Source organism: Candoia aspera, chromosome 6, assembly GCF_035149785.1.
Source record: "Candoia aspera isolate rCanAsp1 chromosome 6, rCanAsp1.hap2, whole genome shotgun sequence".
Lineage (NCBI taxonomy): Eukaryota > Metazoa > Chordata > Lepidosauria > Squamata > Boidae > Candoia > Candoia aspera.
Genome location: NC_086158.1, coordinates 38,323,736 through 38,341,672, shown reverse-complemented (window position 1 = coordinate 38,341,672; position 17,937 = coordinate 38,323,736). Strand labels below are relative to the sequence as shown.

Here is a 17,937-nt window from a genome sequence, read left to right as displayed (position 1 = left end):
TTCTTACATGCATTTAAATTTGTTTTTAATACTTTTTAAAAATGTATTTTTTCTATGCAAAAAAGGAAAAAACAAAAAAATAGCCATGTCATATTATGTACAAAAATTAATTTATCTGGATTTTTAAATAATTAAGATTCAATTCAACAAAATAATACTAATCAGTCTTTCCACTGCATCAGAAGTTCCAGTATGATTCAGTACTGGATTAATAGAAACATAGAAGCTGCCTTGTATTAAATCAGACATTTGATCCAGCTACTGTAATGTTTTCTGGAAGTGGTTCCCTGGAATTTCACACTGGAGCATTTTTTGCCAGCTGATAATACTTTATTCACTTTGCTGAGTTCAAAACTAAGCAGTGTTGGGCCTAGTGTGTATTTGGATGAAAGATAATCAGGTACAGGGCTGTAGGCTAAATTTGGAAGACAAAAAACTTCCTGGAAGAAGGTAATGGCAAGCTACTTGCTTACTATTGCCAAGAAAACTGTATGATGTGCCCACAAAATCACCAGGAGATGAGTTTGACTAGGAGGCTTTTTTTTTTTTTTATGGAAGCCTTTGCTCTTTTGAAGTATTTATTAATGGAAGAAAAGTTCTGGTTAAAATTTCTCAATTACATCTGGGGTCTTGGAAAGGCTAGAAAATTCATGTAAGATTTTGAAAAGTTTGAAATGATTCCTTAGGAAAAAATCTGATGAAGTTGATTAGAGGAAGTGGATTAGGGTCCAGGATAGTTTATGCTAGAATTTTTTAGACTATAAAATGTCACAAGACTGTTATTTACACTGCAACAGGTTAAAAACCAACCTCTAAGGATAGTTAAGAACACCGCCCCCCCCTTTCCTGGGTAAGAGATGAAATTTGCGGGCAGGATTTAGTGGATGAGTTTCCTCCTTGCCCTACCAAAGAGAACCTGTTTGGCGTGACCCTAGCAACAATTTGCGCGGGATCTTTTTGTCTTTGAACGTTGGGGAAGCTCCACCCCTCAAAAGTGGTTGGATTATCGAACTGTCGGTTTCTTGTTCCTTCGGGTTTCTTTGGCTCCCGATGCAACTGCGTAGTCATTCTCCGCCTACTTGGTTCGAGCTCTACACATCTCCGGTCGGGCAGACAGTTGGGTATGTTATTTCGAAGGGGTAGAGACTTTCCGATGACTCGGGTGGAAAGCTCTTCTAGGGTTTGTTTTCAGCATCAAAGACGACCTCGTATGATAAAATGAAAGGAACCCTCTGAGCATGTGTAGCGAGCTAATCCTTCTTAGTTTAGTAGCCACCAGTAGCCGTAACAGGAGACACGCTCCCATCCACTGCGCTTGTCGGGGAGCCTCCTGGTGTGACTAACCACCTGTTTCACTTGAAAGCAGTTCCAGTTGCGTTGGCGTTTTAGTGACGGAAGGTGTCCAATTGGTACTCGGGGGCTTCACTGTGTTACACTGTCAGGTTAGTAGAGTCCAGTCGTGATGCTTTCCCTTTGTTTCTCTGTTCCTCCATCTCTTCCAGACTAACCACCCTTGAGGTCCATGCCCCACTACACATTCCTGGCTAGGAAATGCCAAACAGCTTAGAAAATCAATTCAAAATTAGTAATGAATTTTATGTTTAGTTGGTAGTAACCAGAGCACATGCCTTCTTTGTCCTCTGACATTTTAAAATTTTTAAATGTTGTGGAGAAAATAGGAGGAGGAAGGAGTATTAGATATGTTCCCTGCCTTGAGTTATTTATAAAAATAATAAAGGTAGGATAAATTTTTTTTAAAAAATCTAATGAATGACATCTCTAAGCGTATCTTAATTCTTCTTTTCCTGTGGATTTTTATTCTGTTGTACTTAGCTATTTTTCTCACTTCCTTTTCCTGCAAAGTGGTCTCAGAAGCACCATATTTGCTTGCTATTTGACAATTTAACTCTACTGCTTGTCTCCTTTTTATTAATATCTCAGAATCCTGCTGATTTGAAAGGATATGTTCAGTCCTAGATCTAACATGCTGTTTTGTTTCAGAGCCTGGAGTTTCTGTGAAGAACTTCTCCAGTTCATCTACAACCATGGCAGCTAAGGAGTTTATTGTTTCTAAGGAGGCAGCTAAGGAGTTTATTGTTTCTAAAGAAATCATTTCAGGCTCATCTGCCACTGTGACTGATCCTGGGATCTGTGAAGACCTGAGCAAATCTTTTCCCTGGACAAATAAGAAAAGGAAGAGCTGGCTTTCAAGGCTCTGTAGGAAGAAAACATCTTTGTCAGGTGATTACCTTGCCTGGCAAGGAATATAATGCATTTGTTAATTAAGGAGAGTAGTAACTACTCAACAGAAGACATTCTTTCTTAGCGGATTTTCTGAAGAAAGAAAATAACAGAGTGGAGAAGAAAAGACTGGAGGATTATAAATAGATGACAGTCTTCTGGATTCCTTCTAAACCTCCATGAATAGTAGTACAGTTCAGTTATGCATTAATTGCCTTGTCTAAAGCACTTCAAAGGAATGGGAAATACAGAGAATATAAGAAATTGGGTATAAATAGATCACAATTATCTTTGAGTAATAAATGTGTTTATAGACTTGCTGGGATCTCTTGGTAGGTGCCAACCTTTGCTAACTACACTTACGGCATCTTGTTATTACTGTTCAGTTTTTTTTCTCTGCACATGTAAAATACCTTCATGTAACAATTGATATTATTGACAGGTACATTGTACTTTTTGGCAGCCTTGTGAATTTTGCCTCTCTAAGTTAGTAAGTGAGGCAAAAATTTCTTAAACTGTTTCTACTTAGTGTATGTCTGGCCAATTTTGTGTTGTCCCATCAATGTATCTTTAATAACTTGTTGGTACTTTGCAGAATTAACTGGTTGTCTTGAAAGCTTTAATTCCAGTATTTCTTCTTCTATGCTTTTTTTTCCTTTTTGTTCTTAGAAAATGGATGGAATTCCTATTGCTTATCTTCATTAGCTGCTCGGAATATCTGTACCAGCAAACTTCATAGCTCTTGGGATCATTTGGAAACTGCTTCCCTTTGTTGTTCAATATGTAGCACCTCTTCTTGTTCTCTCTTAAATGCCTTGGCTTTGGGAGAATCCATTCAGGCACTGCCAAGTAGTATCCGTAACCCTAACAAAGCCATCTTCACTGTGGATGTCAGAACCACTGAGGTACTAAATGGATTTTGCATAATATTGGCATTTCCATTTATAGCATGCCGCCGGTGTGTATATAAAGGTTCACTGGATATGAAATTCTCTTGTATTTACAGAATATATTGCAATCAGTTATTTGAATAATTTTTATTGGGATAAAATTTGTGGGAAAATATTAAAACAAGAACACATCTTTTATGGCCTCATTGTACAATATTAATTTAATTATCCTGCTTAGAGGCAGAAAACCTCAGCTCTTATTTCATACTTTCCAAAGGATGCTTTGTCAATCTTGTAGATTTCTTTGATATACAAGATACTATATACCAAGGATCATTTTTTTTCTAAGTGTATTAAGTATAATCCCACAAACATTAGACAAGACTTTAGAAAGTTCTCTCTGGAAAAGCACGGCTAGAGAAGATTTCATTTATTAACTTTTAATTTTGGAAAAGAGGATCTGTTACAAGTCCATTTTGAAAATGGAATAGGATCCATGTCATTTTTTATTCCTTGTCTAATAGGTGTTTTGGGGTAAGTGGTGTCACAGAGTCTTCACTGGTAGCAGCTGTAGCTGGCTCTGTATGAAAACTGAAAACCAAAATGGGGCTGGATTTATTTTGGTAATAACTGTACTTGGCATGCCACTTCATTGTTAAGAGCCAATTAAGTATTCTTTTAACAAGAGACTACTGCCTGGATTTAACACCCATAAAATTGTAGTTTTCTGATTACTCATTTGTTAGCATTTGCTGGTTATTTAAGCTTGTAGCACCTACTGAAGACATGTTTTTGTAAACATTGTTAATGAGGTACTGACTTTTAACTTTATAAATAAACCATCTGAGCAAAATAGAGGAGGCTAAAAAAAGGCAGTGACTTGGTTCACATATTATGCTATGCAACAATATAATTGACTTGGGCTTAATGTATTGAACAAATCCAGACAGTTATTATTTGTTCAATAAACAAACCAGATTTAGTGTGATGAATGAACCCAAACGGAGTGTAAATGATTAAGCAATAATTACTGAAGTTCACCTTGTGATCTACCTTGTGCTCTGTCTAGAAAATATTTAGGTTATATTGATTATTCATAGTTAACAGTGATTTATTCAGCCCAATTCACATGAAACACTGGACCATAAACTAAACAAACCATAAACTAAAAGAAGGCTGATGCAACAGTCTAAACTAAAATGTGGTTGCTATTTAAAAAAAAACAATTACAGATGCTCATGATATATTTAGTATCACATTTTTTTAATGAGTCTTTGGAATATATATACATATACATACATACATATAAATACTTGTGTGCTATTAGAACACATTGAAATTCAATCCCAGGACACTAGCTTTTTGTTTGTGCCTATCACTTGCTATAGAATCAAGTCAAGAAGTCTTCAAATCAATTTGACTCCTATCAACTATAAAGACACATCTGTTTAGTTTTCTTCACAAAACATGGAAATAATTTGCCATTATCTTCTGGAATTGTTTTGCAATTTCTCAAACTAATCTATAGCACTAGTATTCCTTGGTGGTCTCCCATCCAAATAAGAAGAAAGCTCAACTATGAATAACTTCAAAGTCCAGCAGAAGAGATTTACTGAGCTGTCTTGTTCTTTTTTAGATTCTAGTTGCAAATGATAAAGCCTGCAAGATTCTGGGATATAGTACTCAGGAAATGATTGGCCAGAAATTATCTCAAATGATTTCAAAATCCAATTGGGATATTATGGAAGCTCTGAAAGAGGAACATACTGATGTTGAAGAACATGGACCAGTAGTTCCTGGAACAGTGGTGTGTGATTCTTCAATTAAATGTCTTATAGCAGAAATATGTTTATCAGTATTTCAGTCTTGTATTTTAAATTACTTTCCTGTCACAGAAGAACTGCCTAGGGATCTATGGGAATCCTATTTCTTTCAATATAGGTTTGTCTTTGTTCAGATTGAGGAAGTATTTATAAATTATTTATAAATTATTTAAACTTCTAAAGCTGTAATAGCAGAAGTAAAACAACGTATTTAGTTTATAATTACATAAGGTATGTAGTAAAGATAATTTGCTTTTGTTTAGTATTTCTGTGCAGTGGTAGAAAGGTCAGAATGTGTTTAAATCTACATATGAGATCATGTACTGTATTTATGTGCAATGTGATACTGAAATTTAACTATTACCAGACCTCAAATAGGCTAATTCAGGAGCAGATATGTCTATTTGTGATTAATATTCATCTAGGCTTTTAACAAATACTAGACAACCTGTGACCCATTGGGTTATCGTTTCAGAGATATTTCCTTATCAGATACCTCAGTGCCTTCAACAATGGTAGAGCTTCTAATGTACTGACCTTCATTAGAAAAGGTCTTATAAATTCAGGGAGAGATGCCTTGAAACTGTTTAGCCCAGTCAAATATCAGGAGGTGACCACAGGAAATGTTTTATGACATTTTGTGTTATGTCATAAAATGTTTTATAAAATTTGCCAAATTTCTATTCCATGGGAGTCATGGGTCCCAGATTTTGGACACTTTCTGTAAGTTAGCCCATTTGAGGTATTTTGGTTCAAAAATTGTTGCCCTATGATGCTCTGTTTCACCTAGATAAAGGTTACAAAGTATCAAACAGACAGAGTTTTAGTAGTATATAGATAAATAGCCTCAGAATTAGCTATATTAAATTATTGTTTTCAAAAAATGTAGTCTATTTTGATAACGAAGCATGAGTAGTTCATAAGAAAAACAGACCTTTTTAATCCTTTTCAAACTACTGATGACAATCAGACAAAATTGGCCTGTTGTGTTTCTATGCATTTCACAGTGCAACACTAAATTCCCTAGTTATTCTATAGCAGACCAAATTGCTTTTAAAGATAGTGCTACCATGCCAGTTAAAAAGCTGGCTACTCTATTGAGAACTTCACATACACATACATACAGTAGTTACTTTTGCTTTGATATATTACTTAAACAGAAATGTAGGATGTGAACTGTGTCCTACAAAGTCAATAAAGATTCTTGTGGCACCTTAAAGGACACACTTATTGCATAAGCTTTTAGCAGTAAGAGGAATTACTCTCTATGACTTGTGTACTGTATGCAGTAAAAGATATAATAGAAACCGGCTGGTCAATTTGGAAGTCTCTGCCCTATTTTATGCCAGCTAATATGCCTAAAATATTGCTGTTCAATCCTGCACAAGCTTACTGAGAAGTAAATTCCCCTGGATTCTATACAAATTATTCTTAAACTTTGAAAGAGTTGAAGATCTAATCTGAATGTTCCTAATTGTTCCTGCTTGCACCTGACCTCTTTTAATTTGCATTAACACTTGCTTCTCTGACAAATTTTAAGAGGGATAATATTACTGATGAACTTAATTCGTAGATCTGTAGTGATAATTATTGAGATACTATGTATCTTAAAATACTCAAAAACTGCTATGCAAATATGCAAAATTATGATAAAATTCCTTGCAGGATAGTATGTCTTAAATCATCTACAGAATATAAATTTCATAAATCAAGCATCTGAAATTCTTGGGTAATCATGGCAAAATTCTGTATGAATTTAATTATGGTGGAGTCATCTGGAGGTAAAACTATTTTGATAAAACCTAAAGTAATTTTGATATAATTAATGAAAATTCATACTCACAAATATCAATGCATTTATTCATTATCATTAAAAAAGGATGAAATATAGAAACTCATTCTAAAAGACAGTGTTTCCAGGCTGTCTGTCTACATTTGCAATTTAGAAATCTTAACAGTGTATTTTATTAACAGGTAGATGTTATTTCCCAAAATAATGAGAAGATTCCTGTCTCTATATGGACAAGAAAAATTAAAACACATTGCAGTCAGTACTGTGTTGTTGTTTTGGAGCCTGTGGAAAGACTCTCTGCTTCTGTTTTCTTCAAAAGCAATGTGAGTAAACCAGCAAAATAATGTAAATTGTATGGCAATTACAGAAACATGTTTGCTTCTTGTCATGGATGTCAAACCTAATGTTAGCCAACTTTATCAAAGAAAAGAAACATGAATGCTCCTTGGTTGTTTTCTTTTGTAATTGTACACGAACAACATTGTTCTTGAAATAATACAGTGGAACTGGAATTCTTTAAGTAAATGATTTGATAGCTATAAAGCTATCTTGATGTTTGTAGATGTAAAGGGGTTGCAAAGAATAGTCTGTGATTCATGGAAGTGAATTAGCCTTTTTTCTTTAAATGTTATTGTTGCCCCCTTATAGAAAGGCATAATATAAATACTTTAAATAAAATTACTGTAAAAAATTAGACAATGCAGGATATAGACTCAGCGTGGAAGTTCATCTGTCTTACAGTGATTTTTTTCCTAGGCTTTGTTCCCTGAATCAACAGCTAAGATTATTATTATTGCCCATTATGTGTGTATTATGGCCACTTTAATACTGCTATAAAATCAGTGCTTTAGAACTGAATGCCTAGCATTTATAACATAAGTTATGTTGAACTCTCAAATTAAGGGAGAGATTACTTCCTGTGATCCCCTTTTTGCTCACCTTCATGGATATTCATCATCAGAAGATGTCGTTGGTCACTATATAAAAGATTTGATTCCTTCTATCCAACTTCCTGCACCTGGGAGAAAAATTCCAAAGGTACCATTAAGTTTATTACAATTGTCTGAAATCAATGAATAATATTTTTTTACATAGAATGATACTTGTGGTTAACTCCAACTATATGATAGTAATTTGAAACCTTTACTCTTGATTTTCTAGTCTTTGTCAGTGAAAATTTTAGTAGCTTAGATTTGCATTATCATGTGATTATAGCTTTCTTCTTTCAGAGTATCAAAATTCAGAGATCTGTTGGCAGAGCAAGGGAAGGAACAACATTCCCTCTCAGCTTGAAACTGAAAGTAAATCTTCCTGTTGATGAAGTTATTTCAGTATCAGATGATCCTCGACCAGCCATGGATGGTGATGCTTTGGAAAATAGCACATCTTTACCAATAAATTGTTGCTTCTGTGCTACCATCTGGGTGTTCACCACTATCAGCGGACTAGTAACCATTCAGGCAGATGGCACAATTTATGGAATTAACAATACATTTTCCCTAATGCTATTTGGTTATGAGAAGAAAGAACTATTAGGCAAGGTAAAAATCTTATTATAATTCTCTACAGAAAAAGACTTTGTATAGTCCAGTCTTTCCTAGAATTATGTCCTTTCTCAAAAATGTATTCAGCTTCAATTACCAGATTTCTAGTCTCAGGTTATCCATTACCCAATCCCATGCTGTTTGGAATTTCCAGGAATTAGAGTCCAATCCATTTGATGGCCATCAAATTGGGAAAGCTGATTAGTGCTGCTAAATGTTGGAGATTTGGACAGGCCTTTAATCTAGAGCAGCCTTTCACATTCTGGGGTACTCAAATTTTTGATTACAGCCATGGCCAGAGACGACAACAGCTATAGGTATTCAGGATTAAGAAAGACTGATCTTGGTACCAGGATATTGTTAATTAATTACCAGAAATATTTCATTTATTTCAATCAAAGGATGGGAAAACTTCACTTTTAAGTTTCCAGCAACAAGCTACATTTTACAATAGTATTATTTCTTTATGTACATCTTTTTTTAAATTCAAAAAAAGTTACTATTAATTGCCACACAATAAGGGGAAAGGGATAAATTTTATAATTTCTCATTTTCAATTGTAGAATATCACATTCTTGATTCCTGGTTTTTACAAGAACATGGATAAGACTGACTCCTCTTTGCAACTCCCACAATCTAGAGAAAGTTGTGTGAATGCAGAAAACATGAATTCCTTTGATAACTTTAAAGGAATGCAGAGGGATGGCTGTGCTATTGGGAAAGGTAAAGTTTATCCATAAGGGTAAATTGGACACCCAAACTGATGTTTTGTTTTTAATGGATTGTGATGGGCATTTGATTTTATAATGATGTAAGGTTGATATTCAGAATATACTAATTAAAAGCAGTGGGATTTAAGTTAGTCATGGCTAAGTTCTATTGACTTCAGGTCATCTAATCTAAACATGAATAAACCCAATTCAGCCTCCTAGCTTTTGTTTTTACTTCTCTGAGGCATATCCATTTATAAAAATAAAAAAAAAAATTTTTTTTCATATAGAGGCTGACTTGTAATTGCACCCTTGATATTGGGAACTGGCCTCACTATTAGAATCAAAGTTTTTTTTTTTTTTTTAGCTGTTCAATCTTGTCCAATTCTTGGAGACTGCCTGGACAAATCCCTGCAGTTTTCTTGGCAAGGTTTTTCAGCAGTGGTTTGCCATTGCTTCCTTCCTAGGGCTGACAGAAGATGACTGGCCCAAGGTCACCCAGCTGGCTTTGTGCGGGACTAGAACTCACAGTCTCCCAGTTTCTAACCTGGTGTCTTAACCACTACACCAAACTGGCTGTCTAGAATCAGAGTATATCTTTATATCGTGCAGGGTGCTTATAAATAAGCTCTAGCTGCATTAAAAGACAATTCTGATGGAAAATATATGGTTCAGCATCATTACATAGATTACAAAGAAGGATTTTTTTAAAATTTACATCCCCAAAACCAGACTGCAGAGAGCAATGAGGGAGAAGCTTCCATCCTGTGGGAATATAGGTGTTCATCTGAGGATAGTGATAAACCAACCTTCCCTTTCCCTCCCCCATCATGAATACTGGGAATTCATCCCTTTTAGTCCCAAGACAGTGTTAATCTAACTGCTGTTGCCACTTTAATAATCAGTGTTTAAATTGACAATGAATTATGGAAAAATGTGAAGGATATATTTTTTTTACCTGAGAATCCAGAATCTTGTAAATATACTGTAAAGTAGTACATTTACTACTTTATATGCAGGAGTGTTAGAACTATAACTCATAGAATTCCTAGTCAGCATGTCCAGTGCTAGGAATTCTGGGAATTGTATATCTGGACTTAATTAGAAAAAGTTGACATAAAGTAATGCTGGTTTTACATTTACTAGTTTTCAGAGTTTTAGCTGTAAGGTAAACAAATATAAATCAGCTCATCTACCACATAGCTTCAACATTTCTAAACCTACATTTCCTCCATGAATCTTTATTTAAATTGGAAGAGGTTTTAGGCAACATGCATAGCTACCTTATTGGGCTTAAAAATAAGATTTTCTTGGGAAATTATTTAACCAAGTTGGAATGCATGCGTTTGAATAGCTTTCAAACTTCCTCTTCAAATTTAAATTGCATTAAAAATACTGTAAGTGTTCAGCTTTGTCACTATCAACACTGGGTTTTTTTTTTTTGGTAATTCTTGGAAGTCTTCCTGATTGAAGATAAAATTAGTTTACTTTCTCATGGTTAATAGATTCAAAATCTCACATTGTTTTAAAAAAGAACCCAGAACATAGCTATAGTTTATTGTACTTGTCCTTTCTTCAAGGGAGCCTTCACTTTCAGTCCCAAGTAAAATAAACAGTTTGAATTGACAGATACCTCTATTAACAGAGACCCATATTTAATTAGAAAGACCTGTTTGAGCTAATTTATCTGGAAATATTGCTTTTAATTTATTGTCATTATTCATTCTTACCCTTGAATTTCCAGACTACCCCCGTTTCTATACTTTTAAAGAACTGTAAAAACATGTCTCTTCATAAAGGCATTTGGGAACAAGTAAGATCAAGCTACCCTCAAATATGGTGCATTGGATTGATTGATTCATTATTATTTTATTGGTTTTTGTTTTTAATCAATGCATTAATAATATAAGCTACCCAGAGTCTCTGAAAACTGACTGGCATGTAAATTAAAGTAATAAAATAAATGTAAAAATCCGTACTAACATTGTCTTTTTGTGCTTCAGTAAGTATATTTTATCTCAGTTCCAAAGGTGATATCAATTTACAAAACTACCATATGTACCCTGAAAGGAAAATGACCATGAATTTTAGACAATTCTGCCACAAAAGGAAGAGTAGATGGGGAAAAAAAATAGAAACACAAAAATCTTGTGCAGTTCTCAACTTCCCCGCTTTGTGGATCTAAAGTTGAGAATTCCTGCTGAAACCAATCTTGTAGATTTTCTATTCCCTAAAATATGTGCCTATATTGTGCATATATACCTTCCAAAATCCACGTTCCAAAAGGCAAAGCTGGAACAAAAATATTGATAATAATTAATAGCTACTGATGCATATCAAAGCTAAGCATCCATTTATAAAATTAAATGATTTCTCCCATTTGAATATATTAACTATTCTGCCTCATAAATATAACCCACTATCATTGGCAAACATCATTCTCCCTTTTCCAGCAATAATAACAAAAAGATAAAAAAAATCCAAGCTAGAGAAAGAAAAGGAGGAAAAGCTACATGTAGTGGGAATGGAAAGAAAGCAAAGGAAGAAGCACTGTTTGTATTAAAAGATGTTAAAATTCACCAGGCAAGCAACTTCTCCCAAGGAAATCTTCAAAGATATCCATGCTAGTTTTTTACAGATCTGCAGTCATTTGCATTTCCTACCCATTAATATATTTTCAGCAGCATTTCCTATTCTTATTGACTAAGTGACAATAATAGAATTACTTGCCCCTATTAATTATGGACTATTCATTTATTGTTTTCTTGGATTTACTATTATATATACTTTTTCAGTTAAAAGGACACATCTGTAACTAGCTAATTATAATGTAGATATTTGAGGGTTGCATCAATGTTAGAGATGTAGATGTTATAGATACCTGCCAAATTTGCAAGGTTATAATCATGCATCATTCTTTCTTCAAAAAATGATATCTTCAGTACAGTATAAAAATGCTATAAAGAGCCATATAGCCATATTTCATATGTAAAGTGGCATTAGAACCCCTCAGGGCATATCTTGCTGAAAGGATTGTTGCACACACTGTTTTCTTTCCATACAGTCACCAGCTCATTGTTTGTTGGGGACATGACTTTGCCAGATCTGAAGGAACAACAGGAATTAGGGAGGGATGGAGCAGAGCTCCCAACTAAGAAGGAAATCCAGCTGGAAAGTTTGGGAAATGGGTCCTGTGCTCTACTGTCTACATCACTAAATAGGTAGGTTTCATATGCAGTATGTTCTGTTGTTGCTGCTGATGTTATATCATGAGATGGAAGGAGTGGAAGATTCTGTCTCTTTAATTAATGTAAGTCGTGACTTTAATTTTACCAGAAAAGCTGTATGTCTAGCAGCAATGGTACAAGGCTGTAATGAAGTTTAGTTTTCTGGGAATACACAATAGAGGGTGCATTGAAACTGAAGATAAAACCCACCACTTTTTTGCAGTGTGAAACACATTGTCCAAAATTGTTTTATTCAGAGCCATGTATTTTAAAAGGTAGAACTAAACCACAAGATAAAGATCCTGCCAAGGTCAAATGTAATTTAAAAAGGACAAAATTGTAAGGTGCCAGCTCATCATTACAGCAAAAGTAATGAAGCAGAACTATCAGCTGGAGAGGAAAGGTACTCTGCCTTATGTATTCCTTTTACTCTAGAGGCATCTGCACCAGTGAATGGATAGTTTCATGCATGAGAATATTTTGAAGCATATGACAGTTTGTTAAAACCTCTCATGTTGTATTTCACTTGGATGGAGCAGCACCATATACTTCACTTTAACTCATTTGAAAAGAATTTTCTTAAAAGGCAAACAGACTAATTGCACCTGATGTACAGATACTGTATATACATTAGAGCAATTGGCCTCACCCCTGCACTAAGAATGATAACTGGATAGGAAGTTTTGAACTCTTTCCCAAATTTTGTTTTTTGCTTTAAATTGTCCTCCAAGCTGCACCTCAGTCCTTTCCCTGCTATCTCTACAGTTGCTTTAAAAGTAGGTTTGTCATAATTCTCTTGGAATATTAATGGTATCAGGCCTGTAATGTGTGCAGTTACCCATGATTTTTAATGTAAATTTAGCTTCTGTGATTCAGTATTTGTTTTACCTCATTGGAAACTAGATAAACAATGCTGTAGGTTTAATAAAATTAATGAATTTCCTTGTGATGTCTTTTTTACATTAATGATTAATGCTTTAATGTTGTGCTATTCCATCTGATAGGACAACAGATGGAACATGCACCCAACAATGAATAAATCTAAAGAAGCAAATGTTTCAGCTGCAACTAGAAAAAATGTTTTAGGTCTTTTCCACACCCACCTCTATTCTACCATCTTTACAAAAGTAGTTGAGTGGCCAGAGAGTTTTGATTGAGAAATTCTGCACAGAAATGTTCCAGTAATGTCAATAGATTTTGATTACTTTCTAAACTGAACATTTGTGTATGGTTAGGAACCAATGGGACTTCTTTAAATAGATGTGTTTAGAATCAGGATTGTATAGTTTTCATTATAAATAAACATCTCTGTAGTTAATCTACATCCTGTTTATTTGAGTTAGATTTGCTTCTAAATAGGAATCTGAATCAGTGAATAATTGTAACAGGTTGGGTGAAACTGTTGGCAAATGAAATTTCATTTACATGGGTTTTCAATCTCTTATTATCTCAACAACTTTTAGTGGAGGTAACTGAAACATTAATTTGTCAGTCATAAAGTAATTCAGTTGATTTCTAAGACTTTTGTGTATCTTAAGGTTAATAACCTTTACAGTGATGTACTTAAAAATCAAATTAAAAAATTAGAGAAGCAATCAGTTACAAACAACTGTGGCTAAAACAGGCATCTCAGGAAAATCTGAAAACACCACAAAGATAAAATTGCGAAAAGCACAACATAACAAATTAAAAAAAAAAGACTGTGGACTGTCCTAAAGTAGGAGGTGGTATGTTGTGCAGGCCTGATCTAGACCCATTTCAATCACATTTCAGGTTGGGGTTTAGTACTAAGCAGGCTGTCATACTTATAGATGACCTGTGGCAGAGCTAGTATAGAAGTGGTGTATTTAACCTTGTGTTCCTTGGTCTCTCAGCAGCATTCAGTACCTTTGACTATAGTCTCCTGAGCCGGCTCCGTGGGCTGGGGATAGGGAGCACTCTTCCCTTCTCCAGGGCCAGTTTCAGTCTGTGTTGGTTGGGGGGGGGGGGGAGATTGCTCCCTAGGCTCCTTCTTTGTGGGATGCTGCAGGGTTCTACCCTCTCCCCCCACACCCCTTCAACATATTAAAACACTGGGTGAGGTCATCTGCTGGTTTGGAGTTCAGTATGATCAGTATGCTGATGACACCCAATTACATCTTTTGACTCTGGGCTAGCCGAGTGAAGCTATCAAGGTTCTGTCCCAGTGCCTGTAGGCTATGCAGGTTTCAATGGGAAGGAAATGTCTCTGACTTAATCCTACCAAGACCAAGTGGCTGTGGGTGTTTGGGCCACCCAGATCCGGGGATGTTCCACCTTTAACCTTGGATGGGGTAGCACTTCCTTATTCAAGAGTGGTGCACAATCTGGGGTCTTCTTGAACTCACAGCTCCTTCTCAATGAGCAGGTGGCAGCTGTGGCCAGGGAGGCCTTTGCCCAGCTTCATCTAGTGTGCCAGTTGTGCCCTCTCCTAGACTGATAAGCCCTTCAGACAGTCAGTTATGCCCTGGCCACCTTGCAGCTTGACTACTGCAACATGCTCTACATAGGGCTGCCCTTGAAGACAACCCAGAAGCTTCAGTTGGTTCAGAATGCAGCGGTGTGGGCAGTGGTGGGCATGCCTTGGTATGCCCATATGAAACCTCTGCTCCATGAGCTGTACTGGTTGACAGTTTGCTTCCAGGTGTTATTCAAGGTGCTGGTGGTTACCTGTAAAGACTAGGGCCTCTTGGTTACTTGAAATTACTATTTCCCTTAATATCTGCCCAGCCAATTCCATCTGGCAGGGTTGGTGCACTCCAGGTTCCTTTAATTAAACAATGTCATTTATTGGGACCCTGGAAGCAGGCCTTCTCTGCCACTGTGCGTTTTCTTTGGTTCTTGTCTGGTTTGTGCCATCTTTTGTTCTTTGTTTTTATCGTATTATTTTACTGTTCATGTGTTTATATCCCTGAACTGCCAGTCACTGGAAGTTGGGCAGCATTTTAAAAAATAATAAATAAATCATACATAATACTCCAGGTGTGGCTTCACCGCTGCTGAGCAGAGAGGAATAATGACTTTGTGTCTTTGATATGATGCTTCTTCTGTTGTTTTGTTGATTATTCGTTCAGTCGCTTCCGACTCTTCGTCACTTCATGGACCAGCCCACGCCAGAGCTTCCTGTCGGTCGTCAACACCCCCAGCTCCCCCAGGGACGAGTCCATCACCTCTAGAATATCATCTATCCATCTTGCCCTTGGTCGGCCCCTCTTCCTTTTGCCTTCCACTTTCCCTAGCATCAGCATCTTCTCCAGGGTATCCTGTCTTCTCATTATGTGGCCAAAGCATTTCAGTTTGGCCTTTAATATCATTCCCTCAAGTGAGCAGTCTGGCTTTATTTCCTGGAGGATGGACTGGTTTGATCTTCTTGCAGTCCAAGGCACTCTCAGAATTTTCCTCCAGCACCACAGTTCAAAAGCATTGATCTTCCTTTTCTCAGCCTTCCTTATGGTCCAGCTCTTGCAGCCATATGTTACTACAGGGAACACCATTGCTTTAACTATGCGGACCTTTGTTGTCAGTGTGATGTCTCTGCTCTTAACTATTTTATCAAGATTTGTCATTGCTCTTCTCCCAAGGATTAAGCGTCTTCTGATTTCCTGACTGCAGTCAGCATCTGCAGTAATCTTTGCACCTAGAAATACAAAGTCTTTCACTGCTTCTACGTTTTCTCCCTCTATTTGCCAGTTATCAATCAAGCTGGTTGCCATAATCTTGGTTTTTGTGAGGTTTAGCTGCAAGCCAGCTTTTGCACTTCCTTCTTTCACCTTCATCATAAGGCTCCTCAGTTCCTCTTTGCTTTCAGCCATCAAAGTGGTATCATCTGCTTATCTGAGATTGTTGATGTTTCTTCCAGTGATTTTAACTCCAGCCTTGGATTCCTCAAGCCCAGCACATCGCATGATGTGTTCTGTGTACAAGTTGAATAGGTAGGGTGAGAGTATACACCCCTGCCATACTCCTTTCCCAATCTTAAACCAGTCCGTTGTTCCGTGGTCTGTTCTTACTGTTGCTACTTGGTCGTTATACGGATTCCTCAGGAGGCAGACAAGATGACTTGGTATCCCAATACCGCTAAGAACCTGCCACAATTTGTTATGGTCCACACAGTCAAAGGCTTTAGAATAGACAATAAAACAGAAATAGATGTTTTTCTGAAACTCCCTGGCTTTTTCCATTATCCAGCGGATATTGGCAATTTGGTCCCTAATTCCTCTGCCTTTTCTAAACCCAGCTTGTACATCTGGCAATTCTCGCTCCATGAATTGCTGAAGTCTACCTTGCAGGATCTTGAGCATTACCTTACTGGCATGTGAAATAAGTGCCACTGTTTGATAGTTTGAACATTCCTTAGTGTTTCCCTTTTTTGGTATGGGGATATAAGTTGATTTTTTCCAATCTGATAGCCATTCTTGTGTTTTCCAAATTTGCTGGCATATGGCATGCATTACCTTGACAGCATCATCTTGCAAGATTTTAAACAGTTCAGCTGGGATACCATAGTCTCCTGCTGCCTTGTTATTAGCAATGCTTCTCAAGGCCCATTCAACCTCACTCTTCAGGATGTCTGGCTCTAGCTCACTGACCACACCGTCAAAGCTATCCCCAATATTACTATCCTTCCTATACAGATCTTCCGTATATTTTTGCCACCTTTTCTTTATCTCTTTTTCTTCTGTTAGGCCCTTGCCATCTGTTTTTGATCATACCCATTTTTGCATGGAATTTACCTCCGATGTTTCTAATTTTCTGGAAGAGGTCTCTTGTCCTTCCTATTCTATTGTCTCCTTCCACTTCTGCGCATTGCTTGTTTAAAAATAATTCCTTATCTCTTCTGGCTAGCCTATGGAATTTTGGGCATATCTCCCCCTATCACTGCTGCCTTTTGCTTTCCTTCTTTCTTGGGCTACTTCTAGTGTCTCAGCAGACAGCCATTTTGCCTTCTTGGTTTTCTCTTTCTTTGGGATGTATTTTGTTGCTGCCTCCTGAACAATGTTGCGAATTTCTGTCCATAGTTCTTCCGGGACCCTATCTACTAAGTCCAGTCCCTTAAATCTATTCTTCACCTCCACTGCATATTCCTTAGGAATATTAGTGAGCTCATATCTAGCTGATCTGTGGGTCTTCCCTAATCTCTTTAGTCTGATCCTAAATTGTGCAATAAGAAGTTCGTGATCGGAACTACAGTCAGCTCCAGGTCTTGTTTTTACTGACTGTATAGATGCTGCCACCTTTGGCTGCAAAGGATGTAGTCAATCTGATTTAGGTGTTGTCCATCTGGTGAAGTCCATGTATAAAGCCGTCTCTTAGGTTGCTGGAAGAGAGTGTTTGTTATGCAGAGTGAGTTGTCTTGGCAGAATTCTATCAACCTATGTCCTGCTTCATTTTGTTCTCCCAGGCCATGCTTACCTGTAATTCCAGGTGTCATCTGACTGCCCACCTTAGCATTCCAGTCTCCTGTGATGAAAACAATGTCTCTTTTAGGCATATTGTCCAGTAAGTGCTGCAGATCCTCATAGAACTGCCCTATTTCAGCTTCTTCAGCATCTGTGGTTGGGGCATATATTTGGATCACTATGATGTTAGATGGCTTGCCCTGAATTCGAATTGAGATCATTCTATCATTTTTTGGATTGTATCCAAGCACTGCTTTAGCCACTTTACTGTTAATTATGAAGGCTACTCCATT

At 36.7% G+C, this 17,937-nt stretch overlaps 1 protein-coding gene across 1 annotated transcript in view; it reads left to right on the top strand.

The window, feature by feature from the left end:
- Window positions 1-2,045: 2,045 nt before the first annotated feature.
- Window positions 2,046-17,937, top strand: part of PASK (PAS domain containing serine/threonine kinase) — a 39,416-nt gene continuing 23,524 nt past the window's right edge. The window contains exons 1-8 of the mRNA XM_063307788.1: window positions 2,046-2,241; window positions 2,911-3,146; window positions 4,768-4,938; window positions 6,929-7,069; window positions 7,650-7,784; window positions 7,976-8,287; window positions 8,854-9,013; window positions 12,065-12,221. Coding sequence (XP_063163858.1) covers window positions 2,046-2,241; window positions 2,911-3,146; window positions 4,768-4,938; window positions 6,929-7,069; window positions 7,650-7,784; window positions 7,976-8,287; window positions 8,854-9,013; window positions 12,065-12,221 — 1,508 coding nt within the window. The remainder of the gene's footprint in view (window positions 2,242-2,910; window positions 3,147-4,767; window positions 4,939-6,928; window positions 7,070-7,649; window positions 7,785-7,975; window positions 8,288-8,853; window positions 9,014-12,064; window positions 12,222-17,937) is intronic.